Source organism: Nyctibius grandis, chromosome 21 (genome assembly GCF_013368605.1).
Source record: "Nyctibius grandis isolate bNycGra1 chromosome 21, bNycGra1.pri, whole genome shotgun sequence".
In the NCBI taxonomy this organism is placed as follows: domain Eukaryota; kingdom Metazoa; phylum Chordata; class Aves; order Nyctibiiformes; family Nyctibiidae; genus Nyctibius; species Nyctibius grandis.
This window is the reverse complement of record NC_090678.1, coordinates 5,240,459-5,265,741: the sequence shown is the minus strand read 5'-3', so window position 1 is coordinate 5,265,741 and position 25,283 is coordinate 5,240,459. Positions and strand designations below refer to the sequence as shown.

At 42.6% G+C, this 25,283-nt stretch overlaps 1 protein-coding gene across 3 annotated transcripts in view; it reads right to left on the bottom strand.

The window, feature by feature from the left end:
* RASAL2 (RAS protein activator like 2) overlaps positions 1-25,283 on the bottom strand; it is a 151,126-nt gene that overhangs the window by 79,489 nt on the left and 46,354 nt on the right. For all 3 annotated transcript variants that reach the window (XM_068417103.1, XM_068417104.1, XM_068417105.1), the window contains exon 3: positions 15,068-15,194. In XM_068417103.1, the coding sequence (XP_068273204.1) occupies positions 15,068-15,194 (127 nt within the window). The remainder of the gene's footprint in view (positions 1-15,067; positions 15,195-25,283) is intronic.

Here is a 25,283-nt window from a genome sequence, read left to right as displayed (position 1 = left end):
AAGCAGCTGACTCCAGGTCTAAAATGAGCTACAGGGAAACTTAAGAGGCTGATATCACTGCATGTGCTGTCTGGACTACAAGAAGCCAGTCGAGATGAAAACGTGGCTTTGTCAGCCGAACAAGGAGCTACATCTGAATGTGTCTGACAAAACTGCACTTTATTTGAAGACATTACTCACTTCAAATGTTTCTACAGCTTAGGAAATACACAGTACCAAAAAAGCCCCGGAGAGTCACTTAAACAAACAATGAACTTTTTCTCCCCCTTTGTTTTCTGCGCTGCCTTTTTTTTTATTTTCTTTTTTTTTTTCCCCTCTTTAAATTCAATCCAAGATCTATGGCTTTGAAAGTGAAATGGTGAAGTCTGATACCAAAAGCCTTTTCCTGAGCTCTGTTCTTTTTTATTTCAGAAGTGCTGAGAGCTGAACTTCCAGGTAGAGCACTGCTGTAAAATAAAAAGACAAAAGCTGCTCTTTAAGGCGCAGAAGCAAGAACCTACACAGTTTGGTTACTGCTGCCATCATAATGTCCCTTACACATTATAATGCCCCTGCTGAGAATAGCATGTCAAGCTGGATCAGTTTAAAAGTCCATGGTTTGATTCCCAGCAGATCCCACCTGCCAGTCAGGGACCAGAGCAGACAAGCACGCACACCAGAGGAATGCAAAGTTGTTCAGCCTGTTGCTAAACAGGCTAAAATTGCTCACGAAGAGCTAAGAGGCTGCACGCTCTCTCCTACCCTCTGCAGTGCTTGAGAGCGTGTGTGGGGTTGGGGGGGTTGAATCTCTCTATTTCACTCTAATTTTGCCATTTGTTTGCAACACAATATTCTCCTCTGATTCAGTCCTTTTTTCCACTAATGCTACCCCATCTCCTTTTTTCTCACTGGATTACTTAACATGAGCTTCTGCGCACAGCTTAGGCAATAACCTCCCACACGCTCACAGGGTTTCCCCTGGAAGAAACAGTAGCTTTGGTCACCCTACCCCCTGCCAAAGCTCACGTGAGAAATCTGCGTGAAAAGCACAGCGTAGTCTCTTGGGAAAGAAACTTGTTGAATGTGTGCTTGAACAATACTGGCTGCAAAATAAATAACAGAAAATTATAATTGCTCCCTCGCCCTCTAAAGCCACTTGCTAAACTACACTCAGGGATCTTGCACCAGGACTAGCACTGGAACAGAACAGCAGCTCCAGAACAGACACCCCGTCAGAAAACCATCACTAACAGCAGCGTAACAAAATAAACAGTCCCTCTAAAAGACAAATTGGTTTGACCTGCTGCTTAGAAATGCCTGATTCCCAGAAACAGCAGGGCAAAGCGGTCTCATGATCTCAGCTGAGCTAGATTCTGCTAGATTCAGCTTAGAAGTGATTGCAATCTCCTCTCTCTCACCACCCTTGCTCTGCCAAAACCCCAAATACTACGGTAATTACATAGAGCGCTTCATTCCAGAGCACTGTACCAACTACGTTCGCAGCACCACAGAAAAAGCATCTCTCTGGAGGGTGGAGCAACATCAGACAATTCATGTATACCACAGGGCACGATAGAAAAGATGGAAAAATCAAGGACTGGGACATTAAAATTAGCCTGTACAGCTCTTCAAAGAGTTCTAATGCTTCTATGGGCAAATCCCTTTTTTTTTTTTAGTGTGTGATTACATTTCTGGTTTTTGTTTCCACGTTTTGCTTTTTCATTTCATATCATTTAGGAATCCCATATTTTTAAATCAGGTTCAAACAGAAAGGTTAAACTTTGGATCCAGCTCTGAAATAAGGCCGTGATCTGCCTGTTTCCTCCAAAGAAGCCATTTTAGTGACTTGGGAAGGTTTGGACCCGATATCTGTTTTTGTCAACCCTAAAACTTGCTGTACGGACCTGAAAACAAGATTTCTGAAATGCTGAAGGAGCTGACTCAAGCAAATACACCTGCTGAAGACTGAGGAAGAGAGAGTAAATTAGGAAGATATTAAAAAAAAATCAGGGGGAAAAAAGGCAAACAGAATCACCATACAAGTACTTTGAAGTATTCTAGAAATCTACCCAGTTTCAGGAATTTGAAATGCAATTTATGAAGTCTAGGAATAAAAGTTGTTTCCAAAAGGCTGTGACACTGGACAAAGATATTAAACCCCCTGATAATATTACCTCACCACGTGATTTTTGTTCAAATAACCAATCTTCTGACACACGTAAGATCCTACTTGTCATAAAAAAAGGCCTGTTGAATTGGAAGAACAGGAGGTTGCCTCCCAGTATCTCAAGAAAAATGCCAGTGCAATGAATTAACTAGTTCCTGGCCAGCTCTGCTGCCTCTGTTCAGACCAGGCACGTTCACAGCTCCTGTCTCTCGAGACGGCTGCCGAAGAAACCTATTAGCAGAGCAAAAGCACTAGAGCAGAACAGATAAAAAGTAAAGAATTGAGAGCTGGACCTTTTGTGAAAAAGAAAATTCTAAATTTTAAACAGAAATCTACTTCTTTTACTATAAATCATTTACAATTAAAGGCGAGATGTCGACTTAAGGTCTATCTTCCTACGATCTATCTGAACTAGTTAAAATTAGAAATGCGTATGGGAACACTCAGCTCGCAGAAGATTTTTAAACTGCCAAATTATGCAGGGAGAGAAGCTGCTAGAAAAATGTTTTAATAAACATTCTCTTCATATATCCAGCATATTCCAGATTAATTTATCTGAAGAAACAGTTGTCTGTATTCAGCGAAGTTTCCAATACTTAGTCTTATGCAAAGGAATCGGAAATTAATTTAAAAACTAAGAAACATCATTAGGTTTTCTAACACCTTAGAGCACTGATAATCTGAATAAATTCATATTATTGTGATATGAGCTGAACGTCTCTTCCAAAATTGAGAGTCTCTGAATTCCAACAAAAAACCATTCTTTAAATCCTTCCTGCTTGCTCCTGGGTGGAATGGTTAACACCTCACCCTCACTGTCAAGGCAAGACCAGAGCACTAATCCAACGAGGATCAAAAGTGATCAGCCTCTGGAGGCTCTGTTAGGGTTTCCCAGCCTTTAGACCAGCAATGCCCAACACCATCTGCAGCCAAAGGGTAACAGAATCACAGAATCAACCAGGTTGGAAGAGCCCTCTGGGATCATCGAGTCCAACCGTTGCCCTGATTTGCGCAACATCGGTATCTTTGGGTCAGCAAGGTTGGTGACCGCTGCTCTAGACTTTCCTGCTACCATTTCAGCCCACACATGCCACATAACAGTGGGAAAAGACCACTGGTGAGGAACAAGTGAGACGACTGGAGTTTTCAGTGTTCAGATTCTCACCTAAACTACATCCAACTTGCTGAAAAAAAGGTTGCTTGTCAACAAAATATCTATCTGAATATCTGTATCTGAAATATTTTCATCTGAGATGAAAAAAAAAAAAAGCAGAAAACTCTTCAATTCTTCACTGGATATGCACAAGATAAAGCAGTCTCAGATATGCACCAAGAATTATTAGCTTGTAGCCAAAAGCACTTTACTGGACACGGAGTTGAATCTTAATGGACACTAATCACTGCTAGAACATACAGCCCTCTCCATCTCCAAGGCTTCTTTTGGGAATCGGGGATTTGCTTGCGACACAGAGGTGCCTGTTAGAAGAGTTTCTGATGAACTCCAGCGGAGTTCAATAGCCCACTTTTCCTCTGTGGCTTTATTATTTTTCTTTTAAGTAAATTATCTCTCTGCTGCGCTGCTGAAACATTTTTGTCTGTTTTGCAGATAAAAATCATGGTTATAATTCTTTCCTCCCCTTGTGATATGAAAGAGTGATCACTTACAAAAGGGGTAGCAGGTTAGCAAAATATCCAGTACATGCTTGAATAAGTCTAATTTAATACCTAAGTCACCTCATATATTACAAACCTTTTTATTTATGCATCAATAAAAAGTAGATCACCCACAGGAGGTGTGTCACTGCCCCAGTGAAGTGTAAATATCACAAGATAGCACAGGAAATACCAAAAATTCTGCTGCTTTTATTTATTTTTTTAAAAACTCTACTTATCTACTTCCCAGAGGTATCGTGGAGATTAATTACCTCATGTTCATAGAGTATTTTGAAGACATAAGAATATTACTGCCTGATGGAAAACAAATCTCCTGAGGTCTTGCATGGAAAAACCCAATATATAACTGACAATGGATTTCTTGCCCCATTATAGCTTACTTAGCAAGTTCTGCCATCCTCAATCAGAACTAATTATAAGGAAGAAAATCCCCCAAAACTTTGGATCCTAGGGTAGCAACGACAAAAAGTTCTTCAGCACTTCTTATGCAGGTGTACAAAAGCCTTTCACTGAATACCTTCAGAGATATTTCAGCACAGGGAGCTCAGATGCACAGAAGGAAACCTGCCAAAGGCCACAACAATAATCCATAATGCCAGAACAAAAATACAAGAACTCACAAGTTTTCAGCACTTCAGAGATAACACACAGGGCAGCTCACCTATTATTATAGTACAATAGCAGCCAACCCTGCTTGTCCATATTCGCTTGTTATGAGAATGTCCAACACACCATGACATGGAGGAAGTACGCTGCAGAAAGAGGGAGGTATGAGAGAAGAAGAGACTGCTTCAAACCTCCCAGAAACACCACAAAACCAAGGGGGAAAAAAAAAAAAGCAGAAGTGACAGTCTCAAGCTTCACTAAAATAAAAAAATGTGATGGTTTTCCTACTCATCATAGTGCACGTACTTAAAACAAATCTATTTCTTTAAAGTTCCTAGAAGCAAGACTTGTGTGGTCCTCCAGAAGGACTCCACGTTCTTCCCACTGTTTGTACAGGCTTGTCCATCAAATATCGTGTGTGTATTCTTCTTGTTTTGAAGTTTGGACTATGACAAGGTTACAGAAACACATGAACGCTACACAAGTGGATTAACTTGTAACACAATGTATGCATAGCTAGCATGAGATAGGGAACTTCAGGCTGTGCCTAGCACAGAAAAATGTGCAACACTAATGAAACAGTTTCCAAAGGCAAGGCATGAGCCCTAACTGCAAGGCAAGCAGACATACCAGAAGCAGTTCAAGTAACAGTAGCTATAAGAATGTGAGAGCAGAGACTTCAGCTGTGGCAGAAGTGGGTAGTAACACAAGCTCTTCTGAAAGTCTTGCACAGCCCTTGTTCAAATCTCTGCTGCCTTGGCTCCGCTCTTATGGTAAGTGCACTGGCGAGATCAAAGCTCACGCAGAGCAGCTTCATGTTACACCCAAGCCACCGTAACTCCAGGCTGCTACTAGGGGTGAGCGCAGGAGTAGAAACAATGTGGCTCTCCTACTGTCCTTAAGCAACACGCTCCCACCATCTCCTTTGTGTCGGAGCTACCACATGGCTGCAGGGTTATTTGGAACATCTACCAGATCAGATTCAAAGCTAACCCATCAACACAACATGTGTGAGACCGTGATTTCGTGAAGTCGAATCGATTCACCTGGCAAGCACGCGGTAGAACCGGCAGCAAAGAGGGTGGCAAAGCAGGGAGACAGGAGTGTGCACACTGCACGGGAGAGAGAACTCGGTATATTTAATTTATACAAAGTTCAAACTAGATGCACTTCATCCAATTTCATAAATATTTGCATTGTTGAGTATCAATTTATGCTAAAGCAATAAACAGAGCAACTAATTCCATAACTAATACCGAAGTCTGAACGAGATTTAATTACATCAACATTTTTAAATTTAGTTCAACAGTTCAAATTAACTCTACACAAGACTTAAGAAAATTCAGGCTGTAGGAAGGTTAATTTTCCATTAAGTGTTAAGCCGGTTGTTACTGAAGGAAAAAAGGCAAGTATACATGGTTGGGTGAAGTGTAATTACTTTTTGCCACAAGATCAAACAACTATAAAAAAGAACCTACAAAATTTAACAATCCACAGTAAGTTCATGCATGATTTAAGATAGATTTCTTTAAATAATTTCATAAATAACTTTTTATCGTCATTGTTGAGAAAACTAGGGAAAATGATAGCTTCCTTCATAATAAAGTGAGGTTTGGTTAGAATACAGTCAACAAATCTGCCCCAAATGGTCCAAGAGCTACCAGTTCTTAGCAATTATTACACTGCACAACATCCTCTACTCAGTGTTCTTTACGCTCACACAAAAAAAGTTTAAAATCTCTAAAGTGATTTTTTGTGGGTGCTGGAAGTAGTGGGCATGGACGTAATAATACATTTCCAAGGGGAAAAAAGAGCCCTAACAGATTATGTGTCTATACTAGAAAGTTAAGATTATGTGTTCATAGCCCTGCTAATCTCTCTGCTCTAAAGAGGTTTAAGATCTAAACAGATAAAATTTGCTTCATGACGAAACCTGGCTTTCAGCACAGATGATCTGTGTGCAAGGGAATAAAGTTTCAGCAGCACTGAGAACAAAACAAAAATCCTTCGGCTTCGCTTGCGTTATAGAAGAAGAAAAAGATAGCAGCTTGGCAATTTTCTGTATACAAATAACTCCAGTTGCCCAGGGGGAATGTCACCGAGATCCAGGCATCCTGTTTGTTACTTCCAGCCTCCCTGGAGTCAGTTTTAATTTCAAGCAGAGTTGTCTAAATTCTTCATCCTTCCAAGGCAGGCAAATTGCACTGTACATTGTCCAAATTTCAGATGACTTCAGGGCTTTTCCCAAAGTTTCCTAACCTCTTTTGTGGATGCAGAAGATAGCAGGACACTTTTCACGCAGTAGGTGTTTCCCTGTGTAGCCCGTTGGCTCTTTAACAATGCCCAAAAGCAGCTGTATTTCACAGGAGATTTTTAAAAATGCAACTCGCACGTTGCATGTATTTGCATTTTGGGATAGAACATGATGGGTAAACAATGTCATCTAAAGACAGTTAAAGTTTTAGAATTTCAATCGATCTTGGCGTAGCTACAATCCCTACTAATTATACCCAGCAGTCACAGCACTAGGAGATCATGACCCAATGCACTAAAGAGGGAAGCAAAGGATAAAGTCTTTAGCAAACCCTCGTTTGCTAAAGCCAAAGGCTTCAGATCTCAGCTCACAAAAGGCTCACACACGTGGGTTCTGGCAACACTGTCAGGTCAGGGCTGCAGGGCAGTGAAGAACAGAGCCGTGCGGCTAAACGTGCCCAGTACCCACCTGCAGCGCACAGAAACACGGCTGGTTCTTGGGCCACACACGGGCAGAACGGTGCTTTCTGTACTGTAGAGCATCGCCGCTCCACTGTTGGGGACCTTTCCATTTAGATTTTTGGTACAAAGCACTTACAGGTCGAAAAGAAAAAAAAAAAACCACAGTAATTCCCAAACCACTCATGGAGGGTTGCTAATTTAAACAAAAAAAGGCAATGGACAGTAATGGATCTAATCCTTCAGACTCGTGGGTCTGCACAGGGGAGGATGTGAATCTCTCACATGTCTCTCTGTGCGTGTATACACAAACACGCTCGTGCAGGCCCAAAGCGGGCAAACCCAGAGAGCTGCAAACAAGTCAAGTCAGCACATCTGAGTCCATCTTCCTGCCAGAGACACAGCCGTACAACACACCCCTCAACTGGAGGGCTAAACTAAAAGCTCTGGTTTTGCATCCCTGCCACGCACAACAGTTGACAGAAGATGGATATTTTGCAGATAGCAACACGGTGAAAAAGCAGACAGTGCTATTGGGAAAATTCTTTCCTCAAGACACATCATAAATCCCTACAGCTGAGATACAGGGACCTGCAAACGGCATTCTTTTCATCCTCACTTTCCAACAGATATTCTTTGTAGGCAAAGTTGGGTGGTAGAAGGTGAAGGGTGTCCCTCTTTTCAGCACACAGCTTTGTTATGAAGTCCATTATGTCAAATTCCTGCATCTTTCCTAAGCAAATCTTTACTGAATACGTAAAGATTGGTGCATTGCAGATTCTTTCATTGACCAGGTCACAATCAATCTCTCTTCTTCCAAAACAGACTGTCTCCCTCTCCTCACCACCCCAAAGCAGTAACCTTCCTTTTCAGGTATTTATCCTAAACCTTAGTGCACAAGGATCATAATTACGTGGTGAGCATAGAGTAAATCTATTTATTCTTTCATCACCAAGTACTCATTCCAACTGGAATCTACAGAAAGCAAGGCTCAGCTTTGAGTGCTTTAAATGCAAACAACCTTGTCTTAGAAACAGCAGTTATTGAGATAACCCTAGAAATCTTTTTAGCTAATGTCTGTTCAAGATTTTACCTGAAGGAAGAGCACGGGCTGCACATTTTCTTGGTGCAATCATCCTCACGTAGGAGGGCTCAGCAGCCGCTTGCAGCAACTGTTGTAAGAGGTACGTACCAGGCAGCGATGAAACCAGACGGCACTTAACTAATCCGCTGTTGCTCACTCCATTTCCAAGCCTCTGGACATAACCTTTTACAACAGGACGGAGGCAGGATTTCTGCACAGCTAACTGGCCGCCTGACAGCAATACAGTATGGATCTGGCACCAAAACAGATTGGTGCCACATTTTTATCACTTCTTCCCTTGTTTGCGTGAATAGAGAATTTTCTGAGTTCAGGGGAATTTTTACTGAAAAATTGAGCTTGAGGGAACACAAAGGGGGCGATCATTAAGATGAAAATCTATCAACTACGCAACTAAGCCAGAGGATCAGGAAGTTAAAAGTAACGTTTGAAGCTCAAAAATTTCATCTTCACCAGATTTCAAAATCGTACATGTAGTTCACCACAGTACAGAAGGTAGATTTTATTTATTATCTCTAAAGTATACTCCTGAAGTTGTTGAGAGTTGTAAAATCAATTTTAGCGGCCTCAGTCTTTCTGAACAAGTAGCAATAGCTGCAGTTGCTTTGAAACTCAGCCCTCTCCCTTCTGTGCTTCACTTGAGGAAATCCAGATTTGAAAAAATCCAACTTGGTGATTTACCACTGAGCTAGAATTCCAGATTAGGTGCCCTCTGTATAACAGTTGTGTGACCAAGAAAGTAAGGGTGCCTAGTTTATCTATTTGCATTTTAGTGCTTATCTCCCAACCAGAGCACACGCTGCAATACTGTTTTCATCAGAAGCTGTCCGGTCTCCTTCCCATGTGAACACTAGGCCATTTATTTTTATGAAAGTTGTACGAACTTAGTACTTCCGAGACCTTTATCTCTCTCTCAAATTCAGTATTTGTTGGCTGGGAGACACAAATATTGGAGAAAGGAGGGGACGGAGATACAGCATCAGTTTTACTTCATTCAAAAAACAGGCTGAAAACAATGAGGGAAGCCTCTGCATGAGACAAGCTACAGCTGCTTTATGACAACAGGCAGATACACACGTGCTAGGAAGAGAAAGTTAAAAAGGGACAGAAAGTAAAACAGAAACCAGTGAAACACTGGTTGTAAGGAATGCCTGGAAGTTATCTAGTCCTAATTTCCACCCAGAGCAGGGCCTTGCCAACACCTGATAAGGTCAGCTGTGGCTTTGTCCAGCTGAGCCATGAAAGCCTTGAAGGATGAAGTTTCTACAGCCTTGCTGAGCAACCTGTTTTAGTGCTGCACTACCCTCCTGGTGCCAAACTTTCTCTTAATCTCTCAATCTGAATCTCCCAAAGTGCAACTTGTGGCCATTCCCCCTTGTTTTGTCCTCTACCACAACTGAGAAGGGTTTGACTCCATTACCGCTAACTCTCAAGTAGTCACAGGCTATCAGATCAACCCCTTAGCCTCCTTTTTTTTGCCAACCTAAACAAGGCCAGCTCTCTCAGCCTCTTTTCATGGGTCACATACTCCTGAACAAAACAACCTTGGCAGATCTCTGCTGGACCATCTCCAGATTCTTAACATCCTTCTTCAAGCGGTGGGCTCAACACTGGACCCAGTATTCCCAGTATGTCAGCAGTGCTGAGTATAGGGCATCAGCATGACTGCTCTTCCATTGCCATGTTAGTGGTGGCAAAGGCAATCTTCACAGAGACCCTCAGAGAATGGCAGCTCATCGGGGCACAGGAGATTCCTCCCAAGAAGGAAGAATAGATGGTAACAGTAGGTTGTGTGGATGCAACTGTACCAAAGGATAGGGAGAAGAGGTGCAGAGCTGAGACGGGAGTCAGCAGCTGAGTAACAGCTATTAATGTTCTACAGAGAAGGCTAAGGCACTAAAGGCCAGCTGGTTCTCTGAGGACTCCAGCACAAGAGTTTGGAAGATGAGCTAGAGAGCGACGCAAGGGTGACACACAGTAGACACTGTATACGCAGAGCTGACTGTGTAGAAGCTCCTAAAAGGTGCAAGGATTGTTTACCCAGATTGTCCTCAGTCTTGGTGGCTATTTCCTCCCCAGCCAAGAAAATGCAGTATATTTTCAGGGAAAAAAAAAAAAAAAAAAAAAGGAAAAGGGAAAAAAAAGGAAAGAAAAAAGAAAATAAAAGAAAAAAAAAGCAGCTGCTTTAATTGTGTGGTTCCAGACACTGTTGTCAGCAACAAAGTTAGTTTAGGGAGTCCCTGCCTCCTCTCCTCTCATCTCTGGCTGCTTGTTTGTATTGCAGAACCACTCCACCAGAGCTCCTCATCTACATGTCACGTTAATATTGTTTAGAACAATTAGATCAGGGAAGGCAACAACCAGCAAGCATGCTAGCATTTAGTGTGGGTGGAGGGTACAAGCTATGTTTTCCCATTGATTAGACCAAGTGACTGGATGCAAAACAAAATTTCTCAATGCTAGTGACTCAAGGTGAGGACAAAACGAAAATCTGCAAAGAGCATCTTCACCTCCAACCTGCTTTCAGCAATCTTGTCTCAAGAGCCTCCGTATTCAGCAGTCATAGATGTGACAGAAAAAACAGGGTTAACTTGTTTCAACGTGAGTCTTCATTTTCTTCTCAGACGACTTCATCTCCAAATACAAAAAGAAAATCCTTTTGCATCAACATGAGCCTTTCTAAGCATCAGAGAATCTCAAAAAACCTCTCTCCCTGATGATGCTCTTTCCTAACAATTTATAAATAAATTACAAAACCAAAACACAAACCATTTTCTCACTTTCAATCCCTCCTGATATTTTCACATATGCAGGCAAAAAATCTCTTCTTAATGCCACAAAGATGCAGCCAGATGCCAGAATTGAAACTTTCCCTACGTATTCTCCTTAACAACTCTCATTTAGTGCGAGTAGGTGGCAAGAAGGAAGCAGAGTAAGAGAGAAGAGGATTATTTTGGGAAAGGAAGCAATAACTGCTACTAGTCTGTCAAACGGTATGAATAGTGGGAACATGAATCATGCTTTTACTGTATGAATGGTTAATTTCAATATGTTATTATAAACAATGATCTTTTATAAAGGATGTAAATACACCTGTTAGAAAAGAGCAGGATCTGAAGCAGAAATAGAGGCAAGTACAAGGGATGGACCAGCTTGAGTTTTCTTCATCTTACCTCTCCCTATAACATTTAGGTGCCAGTCTCCAGGGCCTATATCAGAATTAGCCCACTGAAAATAATGCTTGAATGAAGAAGGAAAGAGGCTGTCAAGCTGGAGCTAGGAAGAAATTACAGCCATGTTTTTAGCTTCCCTGAATGGAAGCACCTCTGAATAAGTGCTGCCAAGATGAAATCCTAGCAAGTAAATAACATATTTAGAGTGTGCCTATTCACTCACACAGCAGTATCACTACAATGATCCAGATTATGTACCAAGGAAATTCCAGGGCATATATTTTAACCAAGAACCAGAAGGCTTGCTGACACAACTCTGTACAATGTACCTTCCAGATGGGAATTATAAATTTCAACATTAGAAACAACCTCTCCACTGCCTGCAAGCAGCGGGCAAGCTCCTAAGCTAGCAGTAGATGGCGAGTGTCCTCTGGAGTTACAGTTTTTAAATGATCTTATTAGTTTTCACTGTTTAAACGAGTCACTTTCTATCTTGTGTTTTATCTTTGTGTCCGCCCCTCTGGCTCTCATACGAGAGTGACTAGTGGTTTCAGCCTGCACAGAAGGGATGGCTCAGCTGCTCTTCCAGCAGCTGCTGAACCATCAAAAACTACAGCTTACTGTACTGAAGGATGTGGAAATTGGTGTCTATCTTAGTACACGGGACTGTAAACCACGGTGGTTCAGCAGCTGCCTCACGAACAGCTGAGCCAACCCTGCAGCAAGGGTAAAAATGAAAGAGACGTCAAGAATGACTACAACAGCCCTTGGGTAAAGCACGCTTGACTTAATGTTGACCTTTGGCGAGTTACACATCTCTTGCTTCAACTTCTCAGCTGTAACGTGGGTAGTTTGTCTCCCACACACTTCCTAGGAATGGTGCTACAAGGACATGTGCACAATGCTATAAAGAATGCCACAAAAATTCGCAGAATGGGTACTACTGCTGATTGTGCAGAGCCCCCAGAGAACACGCACCGTTCCAGTTGCTCCATGAACAAAAAGATCATATGATACTCTTGACATTTCCTACAAGGTGTAACTGTAGTGCTACAGATGAAAGACAGTTCCATCACTGATTTCCCCCCCTTTTTTTTTAATAAATAAACAAATCAATAAATCACAAGAGAGGTATGGCAACCTTATTTAGGGGAAAAAAGCAAGTGCCATTGCTATGCCTTAACCTCTGCACTAGGGCCAGCCCTAAGGAGCTCAGCTGCAAGTAGCAATTTCAGATATCATCAAAAGATGCAACGCCTGCTGTTGCCATGTTATGCACATGTTTCCCTAGGACAAGCTAGATATTCTTATCAGGTCTGCATAGCAATTTCTCTACTAGATATTTTAGCTGCCTCTGCTGCGCTTTTCAGCTTTTGGTGTCCATTCCAAAGCTATTTTAGTCCAGCTGTTATCTGTACTGCTGGTGATATGTTCTGGCTGCCACCATCCGTTTCTTTCTCTTTATAAAGATGTTCAAGGGTTTCCTTCACTGGTTTGTCCATTTGCTCAACATCTTGACACAAAGCTATTCCCACTGCTCTCTATCAACCCCCTTTTTTCCAATAGAAGGAATTCTGTAATCATGATAAGAGACATTTCTAACCAGGATGTGAGAACAAGGGAACTACCTAGGGTGCTGCAATCAGAGATTATATATAACCTTCCCTCCCACTTACCCTCATCGTTCCTCACAGTATGGGCATTGCTCAATTTTTCTCCAGCCCATGCCTTTCTTCTTCCCCTCCCACTGCATCCCACTTCCTTCAGCTATGCACTTTGTGACATCTATATTCACTACAGTTGCAGCTCTCATATGGAGAAAACCATGTGGATATGAGTTTCTCTTGTACTTTTAATGTATTCTTGTCAGGTGTACATCAAGTAGCACACTACAAGATGTCACATACATCTAAAATTGTAGTAAAATCTATAGTAATGCAAATACTCAAATAATGGTCAACTATTCTGTATTGCAATTCCAAAAAAAAAAAAAAAAATTAAGACTGTTACAAGGTTTACAATGTAAATTAGAAGACATAACACAGGGATTTCCAGCTATTCAGATGCTCAGTGAGGTCTAGAAATTATTTTACACATTTTTTGTACATGGTATAGAAAAAGAAGGCATTTAAATCCTAGATTTTAAAAGGTCTTTCTAGCTTGCAAAGCTGCAAATAATATTCATTGCCTTGGGCAGACTGGCTGCAATATGATTCTTCATTCATCTTACTAGCCACACACCTGGAGTAAGTACTTTGCCTATAACACTATGTAAACATGTTTAATACCGGTTTTAGTTCCGAACAAGAATGAATATTTGTTCATATGGCAAAACAAGATGATCATTTAGAGCTGTGTTTGAAATGCCACAAGCAAATCCAATAGGAGTTCTGTTTATGTCACTCATCCCCAAGTATTTCGCAGTTTTCCCTCCTAAGTCCCCAACCTGCTCTGTTTCTTTTCAGACTTCTAATCCAGGAATCAAACAAATCAAAAAAAAAAAAGAACCCTATCTGCCTTTCTCAAAGAAGGAAGAGTTAAATAGTGCTATTGGCAAGTAGAAATAAATAAGTACTACAGTTGCAATGTGTTTATTAACTATCTAGAAGAGTGGGATTTTTAAAGACTTGTGTGCAACATAAAGAATAAAATTCTTTGGCATAAAAACCAGCTGAGCCTGTGAAATGAAAAATACCTTACTTGCTGTTCACCTTTGATAACAATGTTATCGAGGCTGCTTTACTGTTCAGAGATGCACATTACTGTTTCCCTTATAGCTCGCTCTCTCCCAGGTTTGATATTTTTTACAGCTGAGCTAGGGAAGAATTGCTCCTAGATCCTATCAGCCTATGCCAGGGAAAGCTCTTGCATAGGCTGGGACTAGAAAGAAGAGTTCACTTGTGTATGATTGCTGCCTCCCTTCAGTCTTCCTTTCTTCTGGAAAGAGCTGGAATGATGCTCTTTATGCAAACACAGGTGGGGTGGAATAAAGAGGGGGAACTGGGTCAAATCTGGACTTGGGAAACTACTGCAACAGAGCTTTTTTCTGTCATTTTTAATACCTGCCCTTTCTTTTGCTTTCCCTAGATTTCTACATGTATAATTACAGCAAACAGCAGCAGACAGCTGGTTGGTTCTTTTAGGAACTGCACCCTGAAGAGGCACGAGGTAAGTTAGACAAAACCCTGTTATCCAGTACTTGTTACAAAAAGATAAAGCAAAGGAAATTCCAGAGACTTAAAGTGAGGTAAAACGTAACCACCTAACAGTTCTAAAAATCAGTGGGAACCACTTACAACTATCTGCAAAAGCTGCATTCCTCTTCACCTGCGTTCAGCAGCTCTCAGTTGTAAATCCCAGGGCTGTCTAATAATCTTACAAACACAGCTACAAACCTTCCCGTATGCAGCAACAGCCCAGCTTCTCTGGTACCCCCTCACTGACGTTTGGATAAATCCTGATGTTTGAAGTCATTTTGCTGGCAGGCATTTAAACACAATGCCACGGTCGCACGACCTCCGCCACCACCCAGCTGTGACGCTACCCACCTCAGCAGGCTCCTCTGCAAGGATGCTGCCCGGGAAGCAGTGCCATCCGATACAGCTTGCAGCTATAAATTAAAATCAATTTGTTGCAGCCAAGGTTTCGCCTTACCTAGTTTGGAGGCCCCCTCTGGTGGGTACTCGGGGAACTGGCCCTCGGAGGGGACGCTCACTGTCCGGCGCAGGCAGCGCCCTTTGGTAGCATCCGCTGGCGGCTCCTGGACCCCATCGATAGGCACCTGCGTAAAAAGGATGCCGACAGCTGTTAATGTGCCACTGGACCACGCTGTTCACATGCCATCTTGGTAAGAACTTAATTTTCTACTCATCTGGTAATAACTTTCAGAGGCAGTTCGGCACGTCTGGCCTTACCACAAAATCCCTGAGGCTCACCAGGAAAGCACTGCAGCAGTGAGGGGCGTCGATGCACACGCAGCCCGGAGAGGGCTGCACGCAGGTGTGCGGCAACCTGCGCTCCAGAGGTATCAAGTCACAACACAGCTGACCCATCTGACTAACAGGGTAGTCCTGCCTTTCCAAACTGGTTCTCCAACGCCAGACCCATTGCCACCCAGCCTTGCCCGCTTCCACGCTGGCAGAGTCAGGCAGAAGCTGGTCAGGTGGCTGTATGCGAAACTTTGAGATTATAAAAGCATTTTTGCAGTCTCAGCACATATTCAGTGATCAGCTGCAGCATGTCAGAGAAAAACGGACATTTGGCTGGTCGCATTGGGCACGTGGAGAAAGGGGATATCTTCTATGAGTAAGTCAAACATCCTAAAAGTTGTTAGGGACCTCAGAAGGCTCTAAGGGACCTCAGAAGGCTCTAAGAAAGGCTTGGGGTCCTCGCTATTTCATAGTGATCAAATTCAGTATGCTAATTCTCTTTAAAAGTACTGAACTGTATAAAGATCTTGTTGTCTCTTCTGAAATCTTGGCAGAACTTGACCCCTCAAGGGTTTGCTCCCCCCTGACATTGCCTTTAAACGCCTGCCTGAATGACTACATTTTGTTGTAGTGGTGCTTGTGCTGGGTAAAAAGTGGTGAATTGTGCTACCTGTCACTAGAGCTGCAGGGCATTTAGACAACAGCCAAGAGCTCTAAAAAAGCCTAAGTGATACAGCCTCTTTGTCCAACAGCACGTATGTCACAGAATCACAGAATCAACCAGGCTGGAAGAGCCCTCTGGGATCATCAAGTCCAACCGTTGCCCTGACACCACCATGGCAACTAGACCATGGCACTAAGTGCCATGTCCAGTCTTTTCTTAAACACCTCCAGAGATGGTGACTCCACCACCTCCCTGGGCAGCCCCTTCCAATGGCTAATGACCCTTGCTGAAAAGAAATTCTTCCCAATGTCCAACCTGAACCTCCCCTGGCGAAGCCTGAGGCTGTGTCCTCTTGTCCTATCGCTAGTTGCCTGGGAGAAGAGGCCGACTCCCACTCCACTACAACCTCCCTTCAGGTAGTTGTAGTGATGTCTGGGAATAAGAAATGAGCCTGATGTGCTCCTAATCCAATCCTCATGAATACATACAAAGGGATTTGGAGGATGAGGAAGAGAACCCAACTACTTTACAAATTTATAAACACACCTTTGAGCGTCCTGATTTTGTTTACGTGATCAGCACGGGTTAATTTAAGCATCAGTTACTTTGCATACAGAAAGGCAGACAGAAGAAAACTTCAGACAGCTACCTGCTTGCCAGAGGGGCCATCCGCATCGTCCCAGTCCACAGAAGATATACTTCCAGCACAAAAACATAGCTTCCAGTAGCAAAACATCCTTCACTCTACGCACCCCGTGTGCCCCAAAGAACTGGCACAGAGCAGGGCCAGAGGTGGGATGTGATGGTTGATTAACAAGTCCAGATAGTGCTTCCACATCTCAACAAGAGGACACCCTGATCGGGGAACTGGGAATTCCCTGAGCCCGCTGGCTGGTCCGAGTCGCTCGTCCAAGGAAGCCATGCCCTGTTTCCTGCTCGTCTGCCTGATAATCATGGTTATGACCATGGTTTTGTAGGTCTTTGCAAGGTCAGATCACAGAATCACAGAATGGTTAAGGGTTGGAAGGGACCTCTGGAGATCATCCAGCCCAACCCCATACCAAAGCAGGGTCACCCAGAGCATGTTGCACAGGGTTGCGTCCAGGCAGGTTTTGAATATCTCCAGAGAAGGAGACTCCCCACCCTCCCTGGGCAGCCTGTGCCAGGGCTCTGGCACCCTCAAAGTAAAGAAGTTCCTCCTCATATTCAGATGGAACTTCCCATGTTTCAGCTTGTGCCCGTTGCCCCTTGTCCTGTCACGGGGCACCACTGAGAAGAGTCTGGCCCCCTCCTCTTGACACCCACCTCTAAGGTATTTGTAAGTGTTGATAACATCCCCTCTCAGTCTTCTCCAAGCTGAACAGACTCAGCTCTCCCAGCCCCTCCTCATAAGAGAGATGCTCCAGTCCTTTGATCAATCAGGTTGGAAGAATCAATCAGGTTGGAATCCATCAGGTTGGAAGAGACCTCTGGATATCAAGTTTAGCTCAGTATTGGTGAATTACCGGGTCTGCTGTCGTTTCGACCTGGATAATTGTGCTACTGAGTTAACTGCATTTCTTGTTGTAACAACCCAGATAATCGTACTCCTGCTCTGTATTTGTTACCTCAATGGTTTTTAGAGATAAATTGTTTATCCCTAAAGCTGCTGCTCTGGTGTCTGTTACCATATCTGGAACCTGTGACTTGGTGGGGCTGCTTTAAGCCCTTATATTCAAGTTGGAAGAAACCCCAGGGATAAGGGAGAGATGCAGCATCCAGGGGCTGGAGGCAGGCACAACCCCTCAGTGCCCAAAACATCTCAGCGCACTTTTGATGAGGACATTGGCTTCAACTGCACAACTGTGACACCTGCAATAGGGCAATTTATTTTCATATAGCTACGTAAAAGACAACTCGCAGCTAAAGGAATAGAGGCTCATGTCATATTTCCCGTGTTGCTTATCCTGTCATATCTTCAATCATCTCCGAAAAGCAAGTATTAATAGCAAACAAAAAGATATTATTCATTTATACTGAAGGTTGTAAAAGATGTACAAGATACTGTACTATTTTAGAAACAGGCTGCACGACAATGGCTCTCACAAACCAGTTCTGGCATTTCCTGACTTGTAAGCACTTAGCATTCTCTTAAGGTCATTTTTTAATGCTGTTTATTCCTATGCTGGTCTATTTGTCTCCTTCCAACAGTGCTCATTTTTCAAAACAAGTTTCCCAAATCCCTCGAGGTTATTCTGTTGAAGCTACTTTCTTTGCTGGTAGGTTTTTACAGCAGCTCCTTTGACGAACAATCTCCGTGCAAGAGCGCATTAGGAAGTTAAGCAGAGACTAATTTGGTTAGTTTATGCCACATTCGTTCAGTCAAGGTTACATATTAGATATTCAGTTTTCATCTGGAGGCCTCATTTAGTCTTATTCCCTTTCTAAACACTCTTCTGCCTCTCCTGATTTCCTTCAGGGCACTTTTGGTGGGATGCTGCAAGCCATATCTCCAGAACAGCCGGTCATACCACACGCCTGCTTCTGCACACCTTAAAAGCATCAAGTTACCACCCTGTGACCCTCCTTCCTCAGTGAACTTGTTGCACCTACACCTAACTGCTAGCTCTATACCAATACAGCTCCTGGGGGGTAGATTTCTCCACTATTAGATATTTTTAAACTGAGAAATGAATATAATCCCTTTTATTTTAAGCATACCTTCAGTATCTGTGTGTGCTTTCGGATACAGGATGACAGAAACATTCTTTTAATCCACTGACACATAAAAAAAAGTGCAACTACCACCCTGATCACAGTGTATGTAAGAATGGCGATGATAGCCAAGAGGATGCTACGGATGCCCTGACTTGCTGCCGAGGGTGAGGAGGAGAATGGTGATTGAGGCCACACTGTCCTTTGTGTCCTTGGGAAAAGCAAACAGGCTGCAGCACACTGGAGTCGGTGTCAAAAACAAACCTACTTCTGCATACCAGAGATAGGATTTATCTTCAAAGAGGAACTGAGCCATTAACAGGAAGACTTGTCAGAGAGCTCGGGCCCTAATTCTGGGTCACTCAGCCTTTTGTACTTAACATTTGCCCAGACTAGGAAAAGACGGTTAGGCTGCACGCTAAAAAAGGTTCGTCAGTGTAGCTACGTTCATCTAGTGCAGTACAGTCCACACCAGCAATAACCTGCATTTGTCAGGTATTTGTAGTGGCTTGAGAAAAACCTGCTCCTTTTTATTTCACTCAATAATTCTATAAACTGTACAAGGAGCAACACTTTAATGCTACATAGCTTGAGGTACACCAAAGAATATACAAACACCCCACAATTTCATGGACAAGATTAAAGTAGCTAAGAAAGATCCTTCCTTAAGTCTGACTTAAAAGCGCTGTGTTATTTTAAGTAACACTCCAAAACCATCGTCTCAGTCTATACTGACAAAAGGAACTAACTCCAAGGCTGCAGGACCAGTATTTATTGCTTAGCGTAACATCAGCCTGCTCTTAAAAATACAGCTTCGTGAACATGCGAAATGATCTCAGTCAACAGGTCTGCATGACCAGAGGGCTGGAGCACCTCTCCTGTGGAGACAGGCTGAGAGAGTTGGGCTGTTCAGCCCAGAGAAGAGAAGACTCCGGGGAAACCTTCTAGCACCTTCCAGTACCCGAAGGGGATACAGGAAAGCTGGAGAGGGACATTTCACAAGGGCATGGAGTGACAGGACGAGGGGGAATGGTTTTTAAACTAAAAGATGGAAGATTTAGATTAGATATCAGGAAGAAATTCTTTCTTGTGAGGGTGGTGAGACACTGGCCCAGGTTGCCCAGAGAAGCTGTGGCTGCCCCCTCCCTGGCAGTGTTCAAGGCCAGGTTGGATGGGGCTTGGAGCAACCTGGTCTGGTGGAAGGTGTCCCTGCCCGTGGCAGGGGGGGTTGGAACTAGATGGTCTTTAAGGTCCCTTCCAACCCAAACCATTCTATGATTCTGTGGTCTCTCTGGGCTGGACATCTTTTCAAACAGGTATATAAACTGCTCTGTCATAGGTCAAATGGATTCACAGATTGGGCAGCACCGAAACACAAGCAAGCGCACAACTAAATACCATGTAAACACCAAGCCAGACATCTGCAATCTTCCCAACCCTCCTCCAGCCCCTGCCATTCCAGCAAGTGCTTCAGAAAAGGACTGAAGAGAACGACAAAGCCTTGCAGTCAGGACTCTAATGGTAATTTAGGCTTTCAGCTCTTTTTTTTTTCCATCCAGCTTTCTTATCCTGTTCTTTGCCCTGCTGAGACTTCACCAACCTGGGAATCGTCCAACCCTGAGCCCATGTGCTGAAGCTGTTGGCTCAGGGCTGGACTCTGAGCAGTGTAACTGCGGGACAAGAAGGCATGTAGGGACAGTCCAAATGCTGATAATTTTGGCAATCCTGACAATTTTGATCATAGGTGACGTTTCACTGGCAAATTTCACAATTTAACAAGGACAGGTTCAGAGCGTTGACTTTAAACTCTCTAACAACATCACAGCTCACCTGCCACTGAATATGCTTTTTAAGTAAACAAAGCCTAATTTGGGATTTCTAGTAGTTTGATGATGAAGAGGTTTCAGAAGAAACAGGAGTAAAAACTTTACACGCATTTAATGTCTCTTAAAGGCAAACTGAGCTAGGCTTTTTTTTAAAAAAAAAAGAAGTAGGAAAAAACGTTTCTTCATTGCAGATAGATTTTTCAAGACTGAAGGAGTGATTCTTGGTAAAAACTTGATTACTTGCAACCTTTTCTGAACTAATAGTCAGGAAGTTTGGAATCATGTCAACAGAACAGTTAAATAATTCATTTAATTTCTACCTTCCTTGAGAAAAGTTACAAGCTGGCTAAAAGTTTGACATAAAAATCCACTGTAAAAACGTTGACAACAAACATTTCTTTGGGCTTTTGGAAAAGAAATAATTAAATTAATTTGGGAATTGAAGCAAATCTTTTCTTACAACTGGGTTCAGCTTTGACAAACTGCTGTTTACAGGTGAAATGTATTTGCAGTGAGATGCCAACGTGACAAGTCTTTTGAGAATGACAGAGAGCATCACTGAAGAACCTCCTGTGGGGCCCCAGGCACCAGTGTCTGCTCCTGCTGTTTTCTCTTGGGATCACCACTGTCACTCCGCTACTGGTGTCAGTCACAGGAGATGGAAGAGTAAGAAAATACATCAGAGGTGTCCTGCTGCTGGCCTCTGTTACCAGCACCAATAAGTAGTAGATCTTGTCACAGTGAATGTAGGTTTTTGCTATCCTTTGCCCCTTGATTAAAAACACCTCTAAATCCAAAAAGAAAGATGAGGTTTTGGGTGCAGGGAGGAAAAAGGAAGTGTGTAACACAGTGAAAAAGTGTTCTCCATCTTCATTTCCAACTGAACACAAAATTAGAAGATTCTGCAGGACAGCAGCCAAGTTACAGACAAAGACTAACTAAAGAACAGCCCAAAACCAGATGCAGCCATTTGTCACATCCTTCATGAAAGTGCTGTGCAATGGATTATCTATCTGAAACTGCTCTTCATAAACACAAATTCATTCCCTTTCCCAGTTTAAATGGCACTGACTTTGCAGGCACTTTTACTGTGCCCTCACAGCTCTTACCCTATGGAACAGGTTTCACAAATGATGAAAATAGTTTCCCCCTGTCAGGAAGGTGTCTATGTCTTCCTCGTAGAAAAAAAGATGATTTGTAAGTGAATCAAACTAGACCTGTTCTCCTAGTTGTGGAAGAAGCTGCTAGATGTTACCACACCTTGATATGTTATAGTAATTGCACATCTGCTGTCACTCACGACTCCTTATTTACCAAGTCGATTCTCATGTCCCTACAGGGGTTCATTTTCTTTCTATTTACTTTTTGGGCATAAATCTCTTCCCTTCATTAATAACCTTCATTCTCCAGTCTCACCTACTTTCATTTTATGACGCTGACAAGGTGTCAAGTAATTAAAATTTTTCTACACTGCACAAGGTGATACCATCAGACTATTTTTGTCCAAGTAATTACAGATATTTTTGGATCAAGTTGTACCTTGGAATTTCTCTGATTGCTGACCTACTCTTGTGCTTGCACAGCACAAAATCTCTCTTGTACATACTCTATCCAAACTGCCTTGACAATAAATCCATAGTGGTGGGATGTTATAAGAAGAGAGTTTTCTTACTACTCTGTTTATTTCTGTACTGTTCCCTCAGTCTTAAAACTCTGTGCAATTCATAATGCTGTATTTTAACAGCATTAACTGAAAGAATCCAAACTTAGCATTATACCTGGAACAATTAAGACATCTTTCATCTACCTGTTTGCATTTTGCACATGTCTTCCTACTTTTTGGCTTTGACATACATACTGGCATAATGATTTTACAAAGTAGTATAAACATCAAACATTTCTGTTCCCTTTCAATTTCACACAGGCTAAGCTGCCTGGATTTTTATTCTATCAAGTAACAAAGCAGATGCACAGGGAATAAAATTAGATGCTTCAGACTTACAGTTTTCAAATTACACCAGCCTTGTGATGATGCAAGTGCTCCCTTTCGGCTGCAAGGGCGCTCTGCTGTTAACATCTCTTCCTTCTTCCCCCCACGCCCACCCCCTTACTGATGGGTATCACTCTGTCCCTCACATTGTTTCTAAGATCCTCTTCAGCAGTGCAAAGAAATTCTCACCTACCCACTCTATCAGCAGTTCCCATGTTCAGAGCAGGAACCTCACCATCTTCAGCCTCCTCTCACCTATCTCACCTCATTTCAGGTTAACAAAAAAACCTTCTCCAGCATCGCCTTTCCAATAATTTTACTCTAAACATAATCTTCAATTTTCTTCTCTAAATAACCTCCCTCTTCCTCATTCACCTGGTCTCTTGCTTAGGCTCCCTGTACCTGTGGTCCCACCCACGGGCTTTTTCCAGTTCCCCTCCTATATACTTTCCAATCATTACCCTCTTCCCAAGCATCTCTCCCCATTGCTGCCTAAGGCCTGTGTTCACTCTTACTTCTAGATCACATTTCATAGAGCCTCTTTCAACTCTGAATGACTGGCCAAGTAAAATTTAACTGAGTCGCCTCCCCTTCCCTTTCTCATTAGAAGAAGGTGCAAATCCAGAGTATCAGCTCTGTGTCTCTCTCAACTAGCAGTTCTATATGTTTTGCATTTCTTTAAGGGCTCGTACGTACACTGCCGTGTATACAGACTCAGAAGCCAGATTAAAACAACCTTTTATTTTCCTACAGAGTGCTCATGACTCTGCAAGGAGTTCCCTTTTTCCTTTCACTTACAGTAGTCCCAAATTACTTGAAAATCAGAATGGCAAATCTGACGCCAGCTACCAGCTTCTGAAACAAATCACATCATCAGCATGTGGAGTCATGCCTGCACCAAAGGCACGTCTGCTTGGCCCATGTGCGTGCAGCACTTCCCAAAACAAGTTTATTTCTCACTGTGGTAGTGCGGGCAGGCTCCTTTGAGAGCACGCTGCAAAGGTTTACTCTACGGCTCGATTTTTTGGGGTTACTGCTGTACTTAAGACACAGGCTCTGTACAGCCTGATATTGAATTTCTCCAGCTTCTGACAAAAAACAGAGTGTACTTAAATGTAGTATATAACAACTTAATACACCAGTGATACATCAGACTTCACATATTTACTCCTCAGGATCTAAGCAAAAGACTCATCTTACTCCCGGCAAAAGGCTTTTAACTGTATGTGGTAGGAGACATTAAGAACCCGCAAATGCATGATTACCACCTTCAGATAATTATTTGTGATATGAGCCAGTGTTGTTTTCAATTACAGTTCTTTAATGAGATGAATCCTTTTAGCCCAGCTGTGCTGGTACAGTACAATTTTAGAAATAACTCTCACATCTCCTTAAGTTTCTTCAGTGTATACTTCAATGCCTTAGGTGACAGTCCTGCCAGACTAGAAAAAGAATTACATAGTAAACAAACATCATGATATGGGCCTTCCATTTTCCCTGTGTTTGATCACTTTCTTACGCATTAGCATTGATGTTGTTCCCTTCTAATAACTCAAGTCTTTCCCTAAACCATTTCCTCCTACTCTCACTATGCAAAGAAATATTTCAGCCCTTGTGAATAAACCTGATCACAGCTGAAGATGAATAATTAGTGCTACACCAGAAACCGGTCTCATACTTTCAGCCTGTACATAGAAGCTTCAAAAGAATCAAGAAAAACCACAAAAATTCAGGTCATCTCCAAATGTAGGAAACCATGGAATTAGACTAAAATTCATGGGCATTTATATGTAATAAAATCTATTTCAGTAATTTGAAAACATTCCTATTTTATAGCTCCTCCTGGAATATTTATTTTTAAACAGGGTAAATCTACAGCAGAATAATTAAACAAACAAACAAACCCAGGAGCATTATCAGATGCTTCTAAAGCTCATTTATTTGTGACAGTCTGTAGACATCAAATATCATGAGAAAAAAATATATCATGGTGTAGTCTAGGAGAAGGGACTTACCAGCATTTGTTTGTTCAGTGTTTCAATCAACTAAAACATGCCTATTCTTTAACCATATTGACATTACCTTCACGGCAAGGCACAACGCCAAGTACTACAGGCTATATATAGACACACACCACACACAGAGTAACCTTATGATTAAAGCAAAGATAGTTGAATAGCTTTGAGTGTCCATGTCAAGGGGCACCCAATCTGCCTTGCTGCAGTTAGCAAGGGAGAGGGCAAACCTCTGTCTCAAACAATTTACCTTGTGGCTGCACAAGGATGACTGTACAGTGCGAAGGGTGCGCACCCCTTCTCTGCCCAGCACTCCAACACAGACACAAACAAACCCTTTTCCCTACTTTTATGTCTGCACTGACATGAGGAGGTAGGTTTACACAGCTGAGGTGGCTTTCACTACCATTAAAAGCAGCAATAACATAGGAAGATCACAGAATCACAGAATCAACCAGGTTGGAAGAGCCCTCGGGGATCATCGAGTCCAACCGTTGCCCTGACACCACCATGGCAACTAGACCATGGCACTAAGTGCCATGGTCAGTCTTTTCTTAAACCCCTCCAGAGATGGGGACTCCACCACCTCCCTGGGCAGCCTCTTCCAATGGCTAATGACCCTTGCTCAGAAGAAATGCTTCCTAATGTCCAACCTGAACCTCCCCTGGCAAAGCTTGAGTCTGTGTCCTCTTGTCCTATCGCTAGTTGCCTGGGAGAAGAGGCCGACTCCCACTTCACTACAACCTCCCTTC